The 23,661-nt window shown below is 39.2% G+C and overlaps 1 protein-coding gene across 1 annotated transcript in view; it reads left to right on the top strand.

Annotated features, from left to right (window-relative positions):
- Positions 1-23,661, top strand: part of CUL3 (cullin 3) — a 94,250-nt gene that overhangs the window by 44,648 nt on the left and 25,941 nt on the right. Inside the window, exons 3-7 of the mRNA XM_090052239.1 lie at positions 2,675-2,788; positions 17,086-17,246; positions 18,617-18,731; positions 20,062-20,290; positions 21,427-21,572. Of these exons, the coding sequence (XP_089908365.1) occupies positions 2,675-2,788; positions 17,086-17,246; positions 18,617-18,731; positions 20,062-20,290; positions 21,427-21,572 (765 nt within the window). The remainder of the gene's footprint in view (positions 1-2,674; positions 2,789-17,085; positions 17,247-18,616; positions 18,732-20,061; positions 20,291-21,426; positions 21,573-23,661) is intronic.

The raw sequence follows: 23,661 nt of genomic DNA, 5'->3' as shown, positions 1-23,661 counted from the left end.
AAATCCTTAGTTAACAGGAAATACAGACTTTTCTGATGGCGTATTACTATCTTCCCATAACTGGGAACATCTAGCTGTTGAATAAAACTGTTTAATTATTGGCCTTTCATAAAAAAGGTGTAGGTGTGACACCTTTTCATGAGGCTATTCTTGCAAGATGCTAATCCTGGTTTTCAGAGTACAGTTATCAATGTATTCGCACCCAAGACAAATGTCTACATAAAGTACTTCTCTCAGTGTGAAGTGCGTGTTGTTGGGATTTAAAGCACTCTTGTTTATCTAGACTGTTAGAGTAGGAGCCAATATCTTTGGGTCCTTGGACCCCTGTGCGCCAGACCTTAGATCACCAAGCTGATCAAATAGTCGCATCTGAGAATAAAAGGTGTTATGGGAGAAAGAAAATGAGAGAGTTGTTTAACAAAAATAACAAGAAGTTTGTCCTAGCAGGGCCTTTTTGTTCCAGCAACTTCATCTCGAGTGTAATATGGTGCGAGGGGACTACAGGAAAACATATTCACGGATGGATACTGCATATACTATCAATCTTGATATTACAAGAGGATAATTATTTGGAAAAGGATTTAAATAGTAAGCTTAAACCTGGAGTTCTTTTGAGTCTTCAGACTGTTCCCAAATAAAGAAACTACATGAAATCTTCAGCAGTTGTTATACACACTTGGAATATACAGATACTAACTTTAGCCAAGGAAATTCAGTGCCTTTGTTGCCTGTGTCTGAGCCAGTAAAGCCAGCATTTTAAAAATAAAAACCCATGTGTCAATTTTTAATTATGTAGTTCTCCCAGCAGTGCATCTTTTTTTACTTCCCTGTCCAAAGGCTTTTGGTCTCTGTTTAGCAATAGGCATGCTATTTATGGAGTATAGTTGCTTTTATAATAAAAAAGGAAAAAGAGGGGGGGGAAATGCAAAATTCCTGCAGGGTATAAAAACAACTCCATCTTTAACTAGTTTACAGATTGTGTTACTTTATGTGGATAATTAGTAATGCATTATAAAACATCTAATTTGGCCAGGGACTGTCCGTATACTTAACACCTCTCTTCCTTTTTTCAGTTTAGCATTTCTTATGATTTTTACTTGAAACAGTGTAGAGAGCTGGATTTTAATTGCTAGCATATGGATAAGGGGTACTTGACCATATCCCAACACAGACTAGCTTTCTTTTTAGGAAAGGAGAGGATTCTGACTAGTAATAGAGCTGGACCGGGGTCAGCATCCTATGACCTGCAGCTCTGCATCTGCCTAGCCATCACTGACCCAAACTGGGTCACTCCAGCTCCCAGTCCAAAAAGGTTGCTGACAGCTGGACTAGAGGAAAGGGCAGAAACAGTATCTTAAACAAGGAGGTATACTTAAAATGCATCACACCTGAGCCCAAAATATGGATAAACCCATGGAAGAATTTGTGATGTTGGACTGGTAAGTTTTTATTTGGCATTTAAATACCCAAACATTACAAAGTTGTACTAGTACATGGGGAACTCCTCCCTCCCCCGCCCCCCCCCAAAAAAAAAACCAAACAAACAAACCCAAAAAACAAAAACCAGTGAGAGAGCCTGGACTGTGGTTTCTTTGTGTAAGATCCCTGCTGCAATAAATACGATACAGTTCCAACCTTCTGCATCAAAATAAAGGTTTGTGAACTGGGTGGACACATAGCTGCAACAAACAGCACTGTGGGACCGCTGATATGCTCCAGTTTGCTGCAACTTTTATTTCAAAAGGTGCCACTATAATCAGCTGCACAAGACTAGCAATAAGCTTCACCTGATCAGAGAAGAATTATCCTTCAAAATAAAAGCTGCAGATCAACAGCTCTCAACATTCCAATTTGGCTGCAAGCTAATCACTGGGATATGTGACTGCAAAGCTCTCGTCTGAGGTAGCTTCTCTTACTTATAGAATGCTCTTTTCATTTTTTTTTCTTTCTTTTTTTTTTTTTTTTTTTTTGCCAGCCCCTGGTATCGTCTCTGAATCCTGCCCTTCTAGACTTGCCAAGTTGTTTGTTCCATCTAAACTTGTTTTCAATACTACTATTTTAGAGCATTTTCTGGTGTTTTGGGTTGATGCACATTAGCATGTTTCTGTTGGCAATAAGTATCTTTTATACATTAACTAGTAGTATTTTGTGTGTCGATGTCTTGGGTTAGAAAAATGTCCTTTTTATTTTTCTTGTATTTATTGAATAGTTGAATAATTGATCTAAAGTGTACTTGCATAGTTTTTATTTGTATTAAGGATTAATCCTGCAGAAATGAAGCAGTCAATTTTGTTTGCAGTGAATATCAACAGAACAATGATAGTCACTCAGTTCTGACATTAAATAAGTGTCAGTTCAGAAATAAATAAAAGAAAAATACTTGGTATTAAAAATAAGTTACTTTATTCTTACTCTGAGAATTCAGACAATATCTTGGAAGCAGATACTGTTAGTAATCTCTGGTCTGATTCTAGCAATGGCACTGAGAATCTACCTCTGCTGATATGTAAACTCAACAAGTGTCTAGCTCTTAGTATCTGTGATACTTGAGAGAGTGGCACAGCAGATCTGTAGAGAGCAGCGAACTTTAGATTTGAAATGGAACTTTTGAGACCTCAAGCTAAATAGCAAGAACTGATGGGTAATATGCTAGTATCTTTCTGTTCTGTTACAGGTGCGAGAAGATGTGCTAAATTCATTGAATAACAACTTTCTTCAAACACTAAACCAAGCATGGAATGATCATCAGACAGCTATGGTGATGATTAGAGACATTCTGATGTATATGGTGCGTAATTGCAATATTATATTTTTTGCAGTGCATAAGGTAAACTTCTAATTTCTTGTACATCACGGGGGCTATTGAGAAGGTGATAAATAAAACACGAGCAGTAATCTGCTTTTTAAGATAAATACTTGATCTCAATGATAAGCTAATAAAACCTACATAGAAAAGACAGTGGCAGAAAAGAAATGATTGAAAATGTGTTTTGGTGTCACCCTGTGCTTCTGGAGTGAAAAGGCTTTCCAAAGCCAAACAAAAGAAAAAGTAATTGTTTTAACATATCTGGCTTATTTTTGTGTATGGCTAAGCAGTCAATTCTGATTTTTTTTCTCAGTGCTAAAGAGAAGAATATTTCCTTTTCATAGGTAATCGAGTATCCTATCCTAAAATGTTGCATGATATTTTCAACTTTTTATGTAACTGCTGCTTGTTACTTGGTACGTGTCAGTATTCAACATACATCTAAGTCAGGTTGTGCTGCAGCCAGAATCCACTATGAAATCATGTCTTTATCACCTCTAAGTTTGGCTTGGTAACTGAGTGGTTTAGAAATTGTCAAAAATATACCTTTTCTGACTCAGTTGGATTAGATTACCACCAATCGCAAAGTTAGAGGAGGACACAAGCACTATTTTGATTTGACTTTTTGATGTGTTTATTTCGCTGTAGCACAAAACCTGATGGTGGTTCTCTTTTCACATTCTCCATGTAGTCAAGTCTCCTCTGACTATATGGCATGGGATAGACATTCAAACCTGAGCCTGAATTGATTCAATGTTTGCAGGTTAGTCTAACCTGCCTAGGCTGAATCAGTTTGTAACCCTACAGACATCCCCTCTGGACTGAAAAAAAACATGCGGGAACATGCCTTCAGTGGCTCAGGCTAGAAGCTGGTGTGGGAGGAGCACTAGAGCAGCCCTCCCTTCCCTTGCACAGTGCTGAGCTCAGGGGGCGGAGCGTGGCAAGGCCCTGGCGGAATGGTCTGATTAGGGAGGGGTCCATCCCCTTGCTAGTCAGCAATGGGGCCAATCAGGGATTTAGTTACACAGCAGGGAGTATTTATCACCCTGTCAGCAAAACAAAAGGATCTCTCATTATTTCAAGCTCTTCTTAAACAAATTGTTCCAAAGAAGGAATGGAGGGACATTACCAGCTACCTGTTGATTAGCTCCAAAAAGCCCTAAGCAGCACTGTCCTGTCTGCCTCATTTCCCACAGCACGGACCGTAGCCAGCATGTGGTATGCTAGCTAATATTGAGGTGTCTGTGTAAGGCAGAGGAGGAGGGAGCATGGGACAGTAAGAGGGAGGGGAGTAGGAGGAAGCCAGGCAGATGCTGCTGTACCTGCAGTCTCTGCCAGAGCTCCAGCCAGGGAGGAGAGGGGAGGGGCAGTCCTGCTGGGCTGGAACAGTGAGCAGAGCCCCACTCAGAGTTGCAAAGCAACTGGGAAGCTATAGGAGTCTGATTTAACTTCAACCAGTAAGGAGTCTGGGACAGGCATAAACCAGTTTGACCCAAATCAGTTAAATATCAGTATTCTGACACTACATTGAACAAAGTTTATATCAAACCAGTTTCAGTCATTTTTAAAACCGGTTTATGTGCACTGAACATCTCTTCTGTTACAGGTTTAAACTGGTTTCTGATCACTTAATCTGATTTATGTGTAATGTCTGTCTCTAGCCTTTGTGTGCTAGCTGAGTTTAAAGAAAACAGGTTGTAATTAAGCAAAATGTTAAGTCTTATTTTGGATAATGCTGAGCGTAGCCCAACTTCAATACGTTGTTTTGCTGTGGAACAGGGACAGAGCCGTTAGAATACATATGTGAACATATTGAAACCATCTGATAGGAGGCTGTCCTAAGGAATCTTCTGTATCCACTAGCTAACAAAGATGATCTTTTAATTTGGATAATGGAGACCTTTTTGGATTTGTGGAGTAGTCCATTTCAGTTGGTCAGTAACTAAGGTCTTGGTTGAAGGCTTGTGTTTGAACTCCCAGGAAGGAAGTCTAACTTCTTGGTGAAGAGGTAGGAAAAACATGCTTTTGGAAAATGGCGTGGTTCAGTGGTCACCAACCAGTCTATCATGGAGCCTCTGAGAGTCAATCTCAGTCTGTCAGAGGCTGCATGATTGGTAGCAGCAGAATGCATGTGGCTGGGCTGAGCCATGCTTCCTGCTGCCTGGACTGGGCTGGGTGACTGGGGTCAGAGCCCAGGCGGCTCATCCAGGGTTTGGGGAGCCAGGGCGGTAAATCCTGGGGTGCTCTTTACTTACAAAAAACAATCTTCACCATAAAAAGGTTGGAGACCACTGGCGTAGTTTGTCACCAGACGGTGCTGGACTAGAGGGGGGTACTTGGGTCAACTGCTTTTTGCCTTATTAGTGATAACCTTTTTAATTTAGCTGACTAAAAAGTATTGAATGGAGAGTAGGAGACTGAAAACGCTTTCATTTTAAGTAACTTTTTAATTCGGCATTTAAGCTTGACACTGGTCAGTGCAGAAAAATTGGTATTGAATATCTAAAGTGCCTAATATTCTTTTGGGTACAACATAATTTCTATTCCAAAATGTCTGTTTCTTCTGTAGTGTGTGCAACAATGTGTGTTACAAAACTGTGTGAAGGTTTGAATTTTGTGTCATTTATATTGATTTTTCTGGGCAGTACTGCTAACCTGCTTACAAGATTTATTTTTTAGTAACATTTGCTTTTTAACAAAGTGCTTTTTGCAGTAATGGTTACAAAACTGTTAAGTCACAACCAGGAAGAAATTACAGTCTTCATTCAAAATTTGTGATGGTATTGAACATTCATGTTTTAGTGGTGAGTTTCAGTAGGCTGGGCCAATGGGTCAGTATTTAGAATAACAGTGCTAGTGAGGATGAATACAGATGCTTCTACAAGTGAACAAAAGTTATGACTAATCATACATATTTTGGTGTATGGAACTTTAATTCTGTAATAAAACTTTAAGCAACTAGTGTCTAAAAAACAAAACAAAAACAGTAATGAAATACCAGGTCAGCCACTGGATTAGTCAGAGAATGAAATAGCAGTATGTTGTACTTTATATTTCCAAGATTCTGTGCAAATATTAATTAATACTCAGCCCATCTGCAAATTAGCTGGGAAAGAGTAATTTTCATTTTGCAGATTAGGCTTTGAGACAAAGGTGCGTTGCATGCCTAGTGTAAATAATACACTTGAAGCTTCGTCCAACATTCTGCTGGACCATTCTGTCTCTTTACCTACAGTAGATCAGCAAGAATGAAAGAATCAGTGCCAAAAGGTGGGACCCAAATATAGAAATAAAAGGAAAAGGAATGTATCATGTTCACCTTGGGTATTAATTTAATGTAGATTATATCAAGATTCACTAATGTGTCAGTAAATTTAAGGAGAATAAATAAGTCTGCATAGATCAGCTGAAGTTAAAGATCACTCTCAAATTTTGTCTTGGCAACAGGAATAACAGAAAAGCTTTTACTCTAAGGCATAAATTACTAATTGGATAAGAGAGCAGAAAGATTAATCTATTGCTGTTACATGCAGTTCATAATAAGATGGGAATACCAGTTTTTTGACAGAATAAGGAAATGTCGATCTGCGTGATATCTGTAGATGTAATAATTAGTGTAATTTTTCACATGTATCTGAAATTATACCCTGTGCAATACCTGCCAGTTGTTGACCCCTACAGTAGATTTGGATGCCTGGGGTTCTGTCTTGATAGTTCCTATTCTTACGTATAATCAGTTTTTCAGTCAAGTACATGTAGAAGCAAACTTTAGGATTTCCAAGTATTAATATTGCTAGCAAATAGATAACAGTGCACTATGTATCTAGATATCCTTTTATGATTCAAACAGAAATATGCAGTCTTACAGCTTAGATTCTTAAAATTTTAAGAATTACTAACAGTTTGCTAGACTGTTAGGGGGAAGTCTTGCCCAAATTCAAACTGAAGTTCTAAGAGGCATTGGATCTTCATTACACCTGCAGGTGAGAACCTCAGCAAAGGAACCTCAGCCAGAGGAGTGCATCTCAGAGCACTGAGCCCCTTATTATTCCCCCTCCTCAAGCAAAGGCTTGCTACATTATTTGATAGAAACTTCAACAAATATGGTCAGAGACGAGGTGCTCATTTGTCATCCTGTTGGTCAGCTAGAATGCACTGACATGAACCCTTAATCAAGATTTGATGTCCTAGGGCTGGCTAGCCTTTTCAAGATGTTTCTCTCACATGTGACTTAGTCCCTTTACACTACTGCCCTGACTCTTACTTATGCTAATATGGCCTGACTGAAAGTTAACACAGCTAACCACTTGCTAAAGCTAAAAGGATTCTAGTTCAACATAAAAGCCCATGCAATAAGACAAGATAGGTTATTATCCCCTACACAGTCAACATCATTGGTTGATTAAGCAAGTGCTTTGCTTAGTTATCAATGTAATTTAACATGTAAAACCAAGATGGATGATAGTTTGAAGAAGCCACAAAGATGACCTAGTTGGCTCAGGAGCTACTAAAAGTTAAAAGCTTTAGCAATGACCTTTTGTTCAGACACAGCTGTAATTACTCAAATATAAGATGACTCTAAATATAAGACGACTGCCCCAATAATTAAATTCTATATAGAAAATTTATAAATCTGTCATAATTTTCAAGGTATAGAATCTAGCTATCGGAAGTCTGCCTTGAATTTGTCCCCCTCCCTCTGCTACAGCAGGGAAAATAAATTTGGGGGGTCCCCTTGCTTTCTGCCCTTCCACCGCCAGCTTTTTCAAAGGAAGGGTCAAAACTTGTATATAAGCAAATTGCAACAGGTACCTAGAGGCTTAGTTTGGGCAGAACTGCTGCAGTTTTAGTACGGGTACTCCATGAACATAGTTTTAAGCAGCACTCATGACTGGAACTGGATGTTTGTGTTGTGATCCTCCCAGGATCCTACAAAATTTATATGCAGATGAGGTGCTGGGCAACCTAGTCTAGCTCTACCTTGAGGAGGGCAGGGCCACATTCGTCATATACAGCAGGCTGAGACAGGAGACAACAGAGGGATTCTCAGTGAACTGTTTGGGGCCCTGTTTTTGTGATATTTTCGAGCCATTTAGGGCTGGCTAAGAAACAGGAACCACTGGAAATAAAGCATAAGGCTGGGGGGGCAAGGTGCAGCTTAGCTATGGGAGAAAAGAGAAAGGTGAAATATATCCCATGTAGTGGCTCACTATGACTTAAGTCAGCACTGAGGGGAACTGCATACACTGGGCACTACTACGTCTCATTCAGGTGAACTGTACCAATCTGTCCTTTATTGTAGGTTCCCATCAGCATGTTTACCCCTTATGGGTCATATATTTTATAGGCATGCTCAGTAGTGGCTGTATTTTAATAAACTTCCTAGTCGCTTTCTATTTCTGAGCCTGTGTTGTTTTTGACAGCAGTTTAATGATAGGCTGTTATCTTTCCTTGTATACGATCATCAAATGAGGGGCTTTTTTCCCCTCATGCAGACTGGGTAAATGTGGTACTTACTACATTATACTGGTTGATAGTAAATTCATTTTATCTGTATACAATTCAAATTTAGTAATGCTTGGGAACAGTGCAGTATTAACAGCTTTAGAGAGAAAAATCCATCAACTACAAACCAGTGCAGCCATGGGAAAACCAAATTTCTTTAAACCGACCGGTCACTGTGCCATACAGCTTCTGTGAAAGAGTGATGTAGAAGTAGAATTGTGCCTTCAGTGTTTGTGAAGATTGATGTTGATGTATTCAGAAGAGTACTCCTTCACGCTGTTGTTCATGGTAGTGAGGTTTTGCATCTGTGCACTGGATCTGGGCTGCTGACTGGCTCTGCGTACCAGTCTGATCTGTTATGAGGCCATGTTACTGGCCTGCAGGGCTCCCCATAGGCCCAGACATTTTGTGGCAGGAGAGTGGTGGCAGTGTTAATTACCTCATCTCCCAGAGGGGTGCCCACCAGGCTTTGGGGGAGCCTCTGGGTCAGATGACATGGCTCTACAAGCTGGATCTGCCCCTACAGGCTTATAGGTTGATCACCACTAGTTTAGACCAGTGGCGCTCAGCCTCCAGCCTGTGGTTCTGATCCAACCTGTAGAGCAGTATTATTTGACCCAGAGGGCTCCGCACATGTCAATGGTTTGGCGGGAGAACAGTGGCAGCATTAATTGCCACTCCCCTGCTGCCAATTTCTGGACCAGTGGGGGAGTCATGTGGGCTGGATAACATAGCCCTGTCCTGGCACTCTGTGGCTGTATTTGGGTGCATAAGGTTGAGCCACTGCACAGAATGACACCTGCGGACGGACCCCATTTACTGACCCTGTGTGGACTCAGGCTCGTTGTGTGATCCCCACATCACTTATCTGGCCTGCACAGCTGGTAGTTTGGGCACCACTGGTTTAGATTATAGAACAGCACGCACCATATGCTCTGCTCTCTCATCATTTTTCTTGTCACTTCTTCCCTCTTCCTGTCTATTTGCATGATGTTTTGCATGTTGTCAGCTTCTTGGACTGTTGGTTGTTTTGTTAATGCTAGTACTGTTCATTTAGTTTTTCTTGATACTTAGTATTCTTTCTTCCTTTTGACGCTCACTCAGCAGAGGCAATCTTAGAGTGATAGTTAATAACTAATACAATGCCAGGGAAATAATTAAGACTTGCTTTGGTGGGAAATGATCCATGTGAAATGCATCTGTTCACTGAGGAGCTTACAGGTCTGGTTGCCTACATCAGAGGTTCCCAACCTCCAGACTGCGAAGGGTTGGCTGCCAGTCCGTAGGAGGGTTGGCTGCCAAACCGGAAGTCCAGAAGTGACCAGCTTCCGGTCTGCTGTTTAAAAAGGTTGGGAACCACTGGCTTACAAATGTGTAGCATGCTTACCCTTTTGTGGAGATCCTTAAGGATCTCAACCTCCTTATCTTCTCAAAAAGAAGACTGAGGGATGAGTTAATTACAGTAGAGAAGAATCTTCACAGGAGAGTAATGAATGATTCTTTAATCTAATGATGAAAGGTATAGGAAGGACCAGTGGCTATTAGCTGAAGCTAGATGCATTCAAAGAAATAAGGCACAAATTACTGGACTGAACTGCTGAGGGTATTGGTGAATTCTCTTGACACCTTCAGATTAAACTGCCTTCTTTTGAAAAAGTACCTTTGTCAAATTAAGTTCTTGGGTGCACTACGGAAGTTAACTATGCAGGGTGTTATGCTGGCCCTGTGATAAGCAAGTGGGCTGAATCTAATAATTTATTTTGGTTTTAGACTAAGAATCTGTGATCTTTTAGGTGACGTGACTGAATTAGCTGCCAGTCTTCAATGTCTTGAAAAGGTCCCCAAGATTAATTTTATGCCAGTAATGGCTGTATCATTGATATGAATACTTGAGAACTGATAGGTCTTTCAGTTGCAAGCTTATTGGGAATACACATTCTTTTTTTATTATATACAGAATGTGCACAGATCAGCAATACTTTGCTTCTTGAGTGCAGTCATTAGGTGCTAATGCAGTATGAAGGATCAGGTAAGTGTTCAGCCTGTCTTGTCATCTCCATTTAACCTTGAGAAGAGAGAGACAGCTACCTCAAGTTTCTATGCATTAGGAAGGGTTGAAGCCTTTGTTTCAGATGTATATGAAACAAAAGTGCCAAAAAGAAATTTGAATGTCCAGTTGAATCTATGTAATAAACTTGCATAGTACTAATAGGCACTTGTGTTATTTTGTGAAACTTTTCAATGCAGTTTTTGACTGTTCTTAATACTAAAAGATGTGGACTCTGCCAAACAGAACTTAATTATCTTCCTCTTTTTCAATAGCCTTTTCCCTTGTCGAACCTAATAGATTTCTATCTGTTTGATTTCTACAAGAGGATAGTTTTGTTTCCAATAGTAGCAGTACTGAAGGTAGTACTTACGTTCTTTTAAATAAAAAAAATGTATATGTATGTTTTAAGAATGCATTGAACTAAATGGATCAATAGTTTTCTTTTAAAGACCTGCAAAAGCCTGCCTACCTTTCCCAAGAACACTAACAAGTGAAGCTTATCTTCTAATATGAAAGGCTGGATTATATGGAGCTTTCCCTTAAAAAGTTAAAGCTACTGCCTGGATATTTTTCTTTCATAGTAGTAAGAAGTTTGTATGCGAGGGCAAGCTACTTCAGTTTTAGAGATTTTTCCTTTTCTTTTCTTTTTCACATTGTCAGAGCGTATGCACTGGAAAAGGTATTTTTTGATTCTACATAAAGCTAAAATGGACCTTTAGGTGGCAGCATATGACTTCAGTCTTCCAATAAGCATTAATTGTAGTGTGGTTAAAAATTCAGGTCAGGTTACCTCTTTCTATCTATCACTGTTTCGGGTGTGCTTGGGAAGCAGCTACCAGAGTTACATCACTTTTATAAATACTGTATTTAGCAATAATTGTTTAAATACTTTCTGGGTTAGTTCAAGCGACTGTCAGTAAATCATGTCAGGTTTGAACTCAAACCCACAGTTTTAAAATAGAATGAATCTGCTCCAGTTTTAGTGGAGCTGCATGCATATTATAAAACTATCATTGCAACTGACATCTTTGTTAGCTCTACAGTAAAGCAAATAAACATGTGAGATCAATCTCTTTCATCTTAAAAACAAAACAAAACCTGAAAAGTAGTGCAAAATGTTATAATAAAACATGAAGATTGTAAACTTAACAACTGAGAAAAAATACACCTAGTTCTTGTGGGCAAGCAGACATTGTAGTAGAACCGTTTCTATGTCATTTAAGTGTTACCACTTTAATGCGTTTCAAATACATCTGTTTTTTATTTAGTAATATCTTTTTACAAAGGTGTAGTGCCCAGGTAGTATACTTGCGGTCTTATACTAATGTTCACTCTTTGGAAAAATGGGTGCTGTAGAGTCATGTTATAGCATCTGATTTGCTGCTGAAAATCTGTCTGAAAATAGAGGATTTTAGTGGGTTTGAATTATGGCTGCTTTAAAAGAACATTTTATTGTTTTTATCAGTGCCCTCCACTTATTTGGCATCAAACTGAATTCAGTATGGGTCCATTTTAGTGTAGCATGGTTCTGTGACTTGTTGTTTTATAAAAGCAGTAGTAGCATACAAGACATGTTCCAAGGTCTGTCACTGAAATTCAGATGTTTAGCTATACTGTATCTTATAATGTATGTAAATTGATTGCACTGCTTTTGATTTCCATACCTCAACTCTAGCAGCCAGTGCCAAATTGTAGAATATCTTTGCTTACTTGAAAAACTGAATGGGCAGGCAGATTCAAATAATTAAAAATATTGTGAAGCATAAGCTGCAACCTTGTTTTGAGTGGTGTGGACTTCACATGCCTTTTGGTGTGTGTGTGTGCTAACTACATTTAAATGCGCTATTGTGGCTTGCATATGAAATATCCCCTCTAGCTTGCACATACAAAAATAACAGCATAGGCATTAAAGTTGTATAAACATCCATGCTAATGGCTGCATGCAGCTAGACCAGAGGCAGGCAAAATACAGCCCACGGCCCAGATGCGGCCTGCCAAGCACTTTTTCATTCGGCCTGCGGCACCCACCAACAAATTATGCCCCATCCAGCCCTTCCACCCACATGTATACAGCCCCAAACGTACCCTATTGCACCCGTCTCCCACCCTTGTGGGCAGAAGGGCTTGGCCTGGCCAGCATGTAGCTTCTGGTCAGGGCTACTGCTGCAGCCCCCAAAAACCTGCTCTGCTTCCCTGGTTTCAGGGAGCAGGTCAGGAAGTGGCAGAGGCAAAGCTGCAGCTGCATTGGAGTGTGGGGCTGGAGCTGGCAGCAGCACGGAGCTCAGGCGGGCACCCACCATCCCTTACACCCACATCCTATGTCCCCCCTGCACACAGCCACACTCTCTCACAAGCCCCCGTACACACCCCACCACACACCTACACATATCCACGGTATACAAGACTAAGATTTTATTGGTGAGTTGTTACACAGTCACCTGTATATACTGTATGCAAATACAAATCATGATAAAAATATTTTTTGTAATAAAATTAAAATCTGTTACAATAGGTGCTTGACCTTTAGCATATAATTTGTGTGTTTTTTTCTGGTTCTAAGATGGCAAACCTTTCCTTCCCCCTTTCCAAAAGCAGTATTTCTGGGAGTCAAGGGAAAGGTCAGGGTTTAGGGGTGGGACTTCTGGTCCCAAGATGGTGACTAGGGGGCAGGGCAGCTGTCAAGGGGTGGGGCTATCCATGTGACCCGCAACAGCTCACCACCTCATTAAGCAGCCCTCAACCTGAAATAATTTCCTGCCTCTGAGTTAGACCATGCAGAAGTTAGTCTTGCCATGCCTCCATTGCTGCTGCTATCCATCTTAAGAAGCCCAACAGCATAGCAGTCATGTCTTCAGGTGTAAGCATACTTCTTCTAGGAACTTCAGGCAGGCACTGTGAGCAGGAAACAGTTCCTTTCAGGCAGTGCAGCTGCTTTGTCTTGTTTTAAGAGGATAGTGCATGTGTGTTTCTTTCACTCTGGTTGCTGCCTGTGGCTCTCCATGTTAACTTGGTTTAAGTCAGCATTGATAGCCATGTGAATTTTCTTGACACTCTATACACAGTAAACTTACTGTGCTGGGCCAAAAGTACAAGTGTTGCTTAGGCATGCTGCCTCCTTAACCAGAAGAAGTGTCTAGGCCAGCAGTTTTCAGACTGGGGGGTGTGTCCTCCTGGGGGGCCATGAAGGAATGTTTGGGGGGGGGGGGGCGCAATGTAGTGGGTCACAGACAAGAAGTCTGCAAGGAGTTAGCACCTATACAGCCTCACAGGGGATGCAGGAGCAGGGAGCCCACCTCTGGGAGCCAGCCCCAGTGGGTGTGCAGCCTAGAGTCTCAGCAAGGCCAAGGCAGGGGGCGCTGGAGCCATAGTAGGTGGAGCCTGCTCAGTCGAGCTGAGGCAAGCTGTGATGGCTGCTAGCATGAGGGGTGCCCTGTGCCTGGCTGCACTGCTCTTCGGGGCCGAGGGGGGCACGTGAACAAAACTGTAACTCAAAGGGGAGCTCAGCTCAAAATGTTTCAAAATCTCTGGTCTAGGCTAACTGACTTGAGGACAATTGGTCCTGCCACTAAGCAGTGTGAAGTAGCTACATGAGCACCTTTCTGACATAGCTGCACATCAAGGCTAAGTACAGACAGTTAAAAAGCCTGAGGCTGAATTGATTCAGCCTTTGCAGGTTAGTCTAAACTGCAGAGATAAATTGATTAGCAAATAAACGCACATTCATTTTTAATTCAGGCAATGCAGTCTCATGTCTTCAGTGGCTCAAGTCAGAAGCTGAGGGATGCTAGAGCATAGCTGCCAGGCATTGCCAAAGGGGACCGAACAGAGAAGGCCCTCCAAAGACTTCCCCCCCACTGGCCTGCCAGGCCGCAGCCCATGTTCTGTGTGGTGGGCGGGCAGGTGGAGGTAGTAGCATTGAATTCATAAAAACTTGAACAAGAATAGTTCTTTGTCTAAAATACTATTAACTGAAACACAGCCTGGGCTGTGTATTTGCTTACTCTTCGTGCTACCCCCGAGGTCTCTGGGATTCGTAGTCCACAACCAAAGGAGCAGGACTCTCAAGGTTGCTCATCACTTCCTCTTCCTGCTTTCAGGTGGTCCTGGGATTTGTAGTCCACAGTCATAGCCAGCAGTAAGTAAGTAACTCCACAGGGCAGCTCCATGCTCAGGTAAAGGGCAGTATAACCCCTGTCCCTGGATTCAGATCCCAACTGGGGTTTGCCTGAGGAGGCAGCCCTACCCCCCCTGCAGACTGGGCTTCATCCTCAGCTGGGCTTGCCTTCTTCCCCCCCCCCCCAGTCAGCCAGCCCTCACCACTCCAGCCCAGTGCTGGAAAGCATGCTGCAGACTGTGATTTAACTTGAACCGGGAAGTGGTCTGGGACAGAAGTTTCATTAACTGGTTTGGCCCAGGCCAATTAAGTCTGATACTACAGTCAACCAGGTTTATCTTAAACCAGTTTCAGCCATTTTGCACTGAACTTCTTTTCCATTACAGGTTTAAGCCACCTTCTGATTACTTAAACTGGTTTATGTGTAACTTCTGTCCCTAGCCTTAGTCTCAGAGGCAGCCCACCCCAAGCGCTGCACAGTGTTCTTGAGGATGCCACTACCAGGCATAGTAAATTTACCAAGTAGAAGACCGTGGTTTCTGGTCACAGGAATTCCCATTATACGTAGATCAGGCTCACGCATGTGGTGTAGGAGCAGGGGAAGAGCCTTGTTGCTTTGTTTTTATGGTCGAACCTAGGACTTAGGACCAAAAGTTTGGCACAACAACATTGGCTGAGGACAGTTTGTCCCCAAGCACTCCTTATATACTGTTGTGAAGAACAAGGAAAATCATTACTCTTAATTTTAGAGTAGGTCGCTTGACTTTTACCTACCTACCTGCTAGCAATATTCTAGTTTGTAAATAATTGCCACCTCCAACCTCACCCATGGCTTGAGAGTTTCTCTTATCCTTTGAAGTACCTGTTGATGCTCTTCTTGAGACATGAATGCTGCTCCCTTACCTAGAACCTTTCTCTGTTGAGGCTGTTTCTACATGGACCATCTTTTGTTCTCCAGTTTGCTTTGGAAGAGTATCCAATAAAGAAAGTATTATTCTCAGTGGGAAGTCTATCTGAAGCATCAAGAACAATAATAGAGCTGTCTGACTTCGGTGTTATATTGTTGTGGATTCACTGGAGTGTCAGGTTTACTCAATAGGACGTGTCTGCCACATCAAGAACAGTACTTCTATTATTGAACTACTGTAATAGTGGTTAGTACTGCCAGCACATTACTTGCTTTCTTGGTTGTAATGACATCATCTGATAGACACTAAATTTTCTTTAAAGATAACTTGCTCTTTTTCTTAAGTAGTTTGATATATAAAATGCTTTATTTTTTAATTGTCCATACCTTTTTTAGAAGAGGTACATTTTTGTGTTAGGGGATGAAACTTGGTTTTTCTCCATTTTCGTCTAGGCACTTTTATGCTTATGAAAAAGGATGCCTACTTTCTTGCTTTGTCCTTTTTGCTATGTGGCATATGAAGCTTTCAAGAAAGTATCTCCTCTCCTTTCTTTCACCTTTTTCCTTTTTCACGTTGTCTGTCCTGTTTCCTCCTTTAGCTGTGCTGTCCTCTTCCATGTTTCTTTGGGCCTTTCTCCTTTCTTTTATTTAGCTATTCTCTGAACACAAGTACAAGAAAATGTTTTACAAAAAAACTAGGACCTCTGATATAGCTGGGAAAGCTGATGTAGGGAGGTAGAGTTGTGGGTGAGTTGGATTGCATAAGGAGGCTGGACAAAGATGAATTAGTTTTCTGATACTAGGTGAAGAGCTTCTGGAAAAATGAATGAATTTCAACCTGTCCTCTATACAGAGAAGTTAGTTGGGTAGGAATGAAGACCTGCAGGCAAACTGTGCATATCAGTGCAGAAATGGATAGGTGAACTCATAAGAATCGTTTTTGGGCTGTGTAATATATGGAATACTGTTTCCTAAGGATTTTGTTATCTTATTGGATAGGATTGGTGGATGTATGAGCTACTTGGCCTGTGCTTTAAGCTGAACAGACGCACATTTGTGTTGCTATTAAAGAAAAATGTCCTTTCTTTAAAATTAAATACAAATGGTCCTTGAAGGCTGGTTTCCTTTCCCCTTTCCTTTTCCCCTTTCTGTGTTGAAAATCAAGCAGGATTTTGGTCTGAGTTCAACATTTTCGTGTGTGTGTGTTTCATGGTAAACCGTTTTTCCTCTAACTCTGATAATAATTAAAGAACCATTCTTTATTTTGTTAGCCCAGTAGTATTTCTTGAAATTGCATCTGTAAGTGCTGGGTGTGACAAACAGTCTGTCCAACAGAAATAGTAGGAACACTTTTGGTAGCTGGGGGAAGAAAATAAAACAGTTGTTCCTTTTAATAGAAATAGCATTAGAGGGGATTCATTAAATTACTTGGGGACAGGAATGGAGCCATGGATTTCCTCCTATAAACAACTGAAGTTTGTAAAGGACACAGGCTTGAGCATATTATGTGTTCCTGTTAATAATGATAGTGTGGTGTGGAGTTCTCTAGACTTTATCAGTGTACATCAGATATTTGAAAATCAAATAAGTTGTGTGACTGGGAGGGGAGATATAATTGATTCCTTGTGGTTTGAAAAGTGAGCATTTCAAATTTCACAGTTGTTAAGCATAAATTTACATTGACGTGTATTTTTTCTCTGTAGGACCGTGTGTATGTACAACAAAATAATGTGGAGAATGTCTACAATTTGGGCTTAATAATTTTTCGAGATCAAGTTGTACGTTATGGCTGTATTAGGGATCACCTTCGACAGACACTGTTGGATATGATCGCAAGAGAGCGGAAAGGAGAAGTTGTAGACAGGTACAGTAGTTATAACTTATTACTGTCTTTTGCTTAGTCTGTTAGATATAGAATGGAAAGTAGTGTTTGCAACATAAATAGATGTAAATAGAGGTTGCTTTGCAAACCAGCAGTCACATCTACAATTTGACCACAAGTATATTTTAAAGTTGTTCTGTATTATGCTAAAAAGATGTGCAGGTTTTGAACAGGCAAAATGGCTCCTTTAACTGTTTAAGCCAGCCACCTTTGTAAATTTTAGGTGGTTTGTGACTAAGAAAAGCTGTTGCACAACAGTATATACTTGATTTAACTGCAAAGACATGAATATTCTTTTATATTTAACCTGGGATTTTTTTTCTTTCAAGGCTTTCTTACCACTTCTTTGCCTCTGCAGCTTGTTGTAATGTCTAGGGGTTGGGCAATTTCTGGCCTTTGCCTTAGCTTTTATTTCTCCTTATTTTGTGTGCATTGATTTTACTCTTGTATTAGGATCTACTGATTTGATTTATATGATTTCTCTTATTTAACTACTTTTTCTTTCCAAGAGTTTTAATCTCTCTTGTTTCTCTAAGCCTTTAAATCAGTTTCTTGTTCCTTTCTACTATGTTAGCAAATGGTGAGATTCTTGCCACATGCATGATGTTGTAGGTAAAATAATGAGAAATTTGCCAGCTTTTTGTGTACTTCTCCAATGTCAGAATAGCTGTTGGGTGTGGAGATATGTAAATTTCATGCTAGTTTGGGTACAGTAGTGTGATTGGGGTAGCTTCAAAGGCAATCTATGAGAGACTGATATTGCTTGGCAACAGTCAGATATTCTTTTCTATTGGCAGACAATGGGTTTTATTTTCCTGGAATGAATCCTCAACGCTCCTATACTTTTTTTGATGTGTTTGTGCTCATAATCATATTTTGTGTTTCTGATTTTTTTTTTTTTTTTTTCCGTAATTGGGCTAGAACAGTAGTATGGCTGTAACTATTGGATTCTTTTAAATGAGCCTCATCCAGGATAAAATCAAGTTTAGAATAATTGTTCCATTTTTTATTTGTTGGTACCTTTTTAATTTAACGTGCTTTTAAAGAAAAAAACTTTTGGTTGTCGGTTCTGTTCTGTGGCATTCATGTAATACAAATGTAAACAAATTTTAGAATCATTTATTGCAGTTGAGACGTAGTTCACCTAGTTCATACTTTCTTTTGAATATAATGAGAGCTCTAGGTCACCTTTACATTTTAAAAAATTTCACAATAAAATCTGTCAGGTGCTGAACAGAAACAGCACACCTGTTATAATGGTGTTCTACATAGTTATATTAACTTATTCTGCCTATTTACTTTATGTCTTAAGAGCATGTATGAATCTCTAAGTTGTTAACATCTTTTGGCAGAGGCGCAATAAGAAATGCTTGCCAGATGTTAATGATTCTAGGTCTTGAAGGAAGATCGGTTTATGAAGAAGACTTTGAGGCTCCATTTTTGGAGATGTCTGCAGAATTCTTTCAGGTACAATGCTGTTGTCATTTCAATAACTGTGCTTGGAATGTAGCTAATACATTTGTAGTTGCCCAAAAGGTGCAAGAGTTGATGAGATCTACAGCTATATTAACTAATTGTTACATAGGTAAATAGAGGTGGAGGAGAGGAGGGAGAGCATGTTTGCACATGACTAAACAAAACTTTGATTAATCTTACAACATTGACGTTATGCAAGTGTTTTAAGCTTATTGAGAGTTTTTAGTTTCATAAACTCTAAATATATGTAAATAACTTCTGTAAAAGGAAAGAAAAAATAATTATCTTATCAAACAGTATTTTTATTGGAACCTTGAATAATGAATTCAGAAAGGTTAAGAAAAGTTACAGGGGAAGATTGGCATTTTGGAGCAATGGTTATTGAGGCTTAATCCTGCATTCAAGACCATTTATGTCCTTATTTGAAATAGTCAAGTACATTCACTGAATGCAAGTTCCTACACCTCCATTTCTGTCAGATGGGGGAACCAAAAAGCCAAATTGAGATGCTAACAAATTTAATAATAAAAATGTCATCTTTATCACATGATATAAAGTAGAAAAGTGTAAGAGGTCTCTGAACATGTTTGAAGCAAGAAGGCATGTTTTTAATTTGTGTAGAAAGAAATACTAAGTACTAGGATTATGTAAATTGGAAAGGAGATGTGAAATTGAAGAGTCAGGAGTTAAACTTGAGTCTGGATAAAATGTTTACTGTTCATAGAACAAAATTTCTAAATTAAAATTAAATAATTGGTTTACAACAGGTTAAAAAAACAAATAAAAAAACTCCTTGCCTGTCTTGTGCTGAGCATCGAAGGAGAATGATATTGACCTGTTTAGATAAAAGCCATTTGACATGAAATAAGAAATTTTTCACTGACATTAGCTAGAATGAAAATAAAATGGGCTGTTGATCCTTTACCTCAAACTTTCACCAGCTAGGTTCAGAAAAATTGTCCACCTTTTGTTTTTCTCCTTTTTTCCTTAACTATGGTATGACATAATTAGATGTTGCTATTTTGGGGTTTTATGCATTAGCCTCATGATTAGTTCTACTGACTCTTGGAAACTGGACGCTAGTGCCTCTTGAAATTGTGTGTATGCTGTCATGTATAGAACTGTGTGAACAGGCGCACAAATATTTGCACACTTGCATATTTTTTGTGATATCACAGGTATAGTTATTTAATGGCTTGTGACATTTCAGATTTGATTAGAATTTATTTCTAAATTATTTGATTGATACCAAGCACACTTCACATTTGCTTCTTCATTTTGAAAAAAAATCTCTCAAGTGTTAATTTGTTTTTCATCATAGATGGAAAGTCAGAAATTTTTAGCTGAAAACAGTGCTTCAGTATATATAAAGAAAGTAGAAGCCAGAATTAATGAAGAAATAGAACGGGTGATGCACTGCCTTGATAAATCAACAGAAGAGCCAATTGTGAAAGTTGTTGAGCGGGAGCTTATTTCCAAGCATATGAAGACTATAGTGGAAATGGAGAACTCTGGGCTAGTTCATATGCTGAAAAATGGAAAGACAGAAGGTAAGACTGGATTACACTGAAAACAAAAATACTTAGGATATTGCTTGCTTTTTTGTGATACTTACAATTTTCTTTAGCCCTTAATATTTACATTTCAGTGGAAGTATAGAAGCACCAAATCAACTCTCACAAAAGTACTAATGCATAATAAGTGGCACTTGTCAACTTGCCAGCCTCCCACACTTCTCTTAAGTAGTTTTCAAAATGTGTAGCTTCTGAACCATCCAACTCCAGTCTACTTCTGGTCAATAAGCCACAGTTTGAGAACTGCTTGAGAAAGTTGTTCACTCAGTAGTGATCTTGCTTGATCAGTTCAGCGAGGGAAGAGACTAAAAACTACACTATGGAGAACAAGTGGCTGTAGCGCCCCTGGCTCTTGGTGTAAGCAACTGCAAGCATGTGCCCACATGTCTGTGCTGTTACTAACGGTTCAGCCTAGGCTGTTCTATACAAACTGCTTCTACCTTTGACTACCCTGCAAAGGTTGAATCAATTCAGGCTCTGGTTTTTTGAATGTCTGTCCCTAGCCCTGATGTGCAAATGAAGGACATAAAGGAAAAGAGCCTCCATTTTATATTGCTTGATTTGGAAGGGAGGAAAGCCACCAGGCTCTGAACTTTGGTGAGGGGGGTGGCACAGGAGAGAGTGAGCAAATGAAGAGCTAACTCACTTATAGGTTATTGACAAATTGTGCTGCAGAATCCTGCACTTGGGGCTGTTATCAAACATGAATTATTTTTAACTTTCAGGTTTCCTAAGAAGTTTAGTGATTTTTTTTTTTATTTATTTTTTTTTAAGCTAAGACCCAAAACTTACTACATTAGTCCTTTCTATTTTAAAGTATTTTCCCATTTACTTTAACTTTGAACTTTAGGCTGGGCATTTTGAAGACTGTGTTACTGAACAAAATTTATATATAACATCTTCCCCTGAATTCATGAACTTCTCATTTGTCTAGTGAATTTTAATGCCATGCTGTTTTGTTCTTGCAGCAGATCTTGACTTTTGTTGTTGTGAAGATTGTTAAATGAATCTTAAGCCAGAATTTGTTCATGTCTGTTTGTGCTGATTGAATGAATGAGTGAGAATGAAACATACGTGTTGGCTGAAATCAATAATATTCCTTTTTTTTCCAGACCTTGCTTGCATGTACAAGTTATTTAGCCGTGTGCCAAATGGTCTGAAGACAATGTGTGAGTGTATGAGCTCATATCTGAGAGAGCAAGGAAAAGCACTAGTATCTGAAGAAGGAGAAGGAAAGAACCCCGTTGACTATATACAGGTACATAAAATATATATTTTTTTCTCACTTTTTCTCTGCATTTTAGAGTAGTCATTAACTACAAGGATGTTTAATTGATGCTATATGTAGTCAATAAGCCTTCAAATCAATGGAACAATGGTTACAGATAGCCTAAATTACAAGTTGTTAAAGTTTTGTGACAATTTTGATTTCAAGAAGATATTTACAACTTCTTTTCATACATAGGTTTGGAGACTAATCTCTTGTTTTGGACTGCTGTTTTTTATTAAGTGAAATATTCAGGGTAACTTAAAAAAACACTAGGGAAGCTTCTATTCTATATAAAAAGTAACAGTCACATCAAAATCCAGTTGTTCAGACTCTGAAATACACTTTATAGTTCCTGTGTTTTGCTTTAACGAACTAGATTTTGATGTTAGTAAGAGGTATCCGATTGTTGGTTGTTATGATATTCTTCCTGTATAGTGCACTTGGCAGGAGTTTTAATCGTAGATTGCGAGGTGAAAGTACTGAAGATTGCAACAAAAAACAACAGAAGCATTTTCTCAAACAGCAGAGCACCTCTTACTTTGTTAGGAGTTTAAAGATGTTGTCATGATAGCTAATTCTGGTTGTCTTCATAGTGGGAAATGTTTTAAATGTATGAAAAGAATTCTGGAAGCGTTCTCACTAAAACTTGTTTTTGTTTAAATAAGTACTCATTTCTCTTGAACAGAGGTGGTTAGTTTTCTTAGCCTGAAGTCAGGCAGAAGATAGGGACAGGGTGGCACCTTAGGAGTTGCATAAACTGCAGTTCATCAGTAGGTAGTTGCCTACAAAAATGTATGCCTTTATGAATCAGTTATTTAATCTTGAGAAAAACTTGTATAGGTAGGAAAATGTGGACTATTTCTAATGATCCGGTGTTTCTACTTTAAAGGGAAAATGTTTGTGTAGTCTGTATCCTAAAGAGAGTATATGAATATTCTTTTATAATGTTCGGTTGCAAATATCTTGTATAGGTGTACAGGCATTTTAATGTAATGCCCTGCTAATATTGTTGTATTAATAGCAAGATGTTAATTGGTAATAAATTGGATAACCTAGTTCTAATAGGATACTATTATAAGAAGCCATTTGAGTATAAAAATATTCATATTGATTGAGGAATTTGTTTACTGGCAATGCTTATGCAACTTTCTTACCAAACTTCAAAAGAAGAAAAATAATCACACCTGCAAAGGAGTAAGTGGAGGTGTAAACTTTTTGATCATTTGAACATTAAAATTTGAGAGTCATGTTAGCTTAAAATAAAAGCCAAAAGCTTTGATCTAGAAATACAAGAGCTTAGATTAATTTGAAATTATTTCAACTGTGTTAAACCTTGTGGAAGTATCCCAGAAAATGAACTGAATAAAAGAAAGAGTTTTAAGTTTTACTTTAAAGAAAACTTGAGAATTTGCTGCCACAAAGACAAAAGTGTTAAGGCCATGAAACTGAAGAAGATTTACAACTGTTCTGCATATGCATTAGCAGATAATACCTTTGGCTTATGAATATGCAACAAGATCATTCCATAAAGGTGCTGAAGTGCGGAAAGTGTGACAGCATTTGATGATCAGATTCTAGCAAGCCCCTGAAGAAGTGTATCTTCCACTATGGAAGGAGAAGAATATCAATCCTTATAAACTGAGATACCCAAAGAACCTTGTCTGCCTATGTCCTTAGACTAGCAACAGCTACAACCTAAACCCCTGAGATACCAATTTGGCACTCTGATTTCATCACAGCCTGTTCACCTCATCTCTTTCAAGTAAGCAGCAGCAAGAAGACTAATATGGTATTCAGAAGAAACGAGCAGCTTTCCAGTCCAGCTCTGCTTCTGCAATATCAGCATCATTGGTGAGATGATTGCCAAAGCATTGCCAAGGGATTAGACTTTAATTGTTCTTGTGATTACTTTGAAAGGGACATTTGAAATACTATTGTAATTCAAGGTGCTAACAGTTTCTCCTATTAATGCCAGGTGTTCACACTGTGAAACTGAAACTTACTTTAGTAAACTGAGATTAGTGGAATCAATTTTAAATTTAAATCCTCTAATATTCATTAATTAGCCTGTCTAAGG

Source organism: Crocodylus siamensis, chromosome 6 (assembly GCF_052110815.1).
Source record: "Crocodylus siamensis isolate JL-2025a chromosome 6, ASM5211081v1, whole genome shotgun sequence".
In the NCBI taxonomy this organism is placed as follows: Eukaryota; Metazoa; Chordata; order Crocodylia; family Crocodylidae; genus Crocodylus; species Crocodylus siamensis.
Note: the sequence above shows the minus strand (reverse complement) of the source record. Positions and strands in the feature narration are given on the sequence as shown.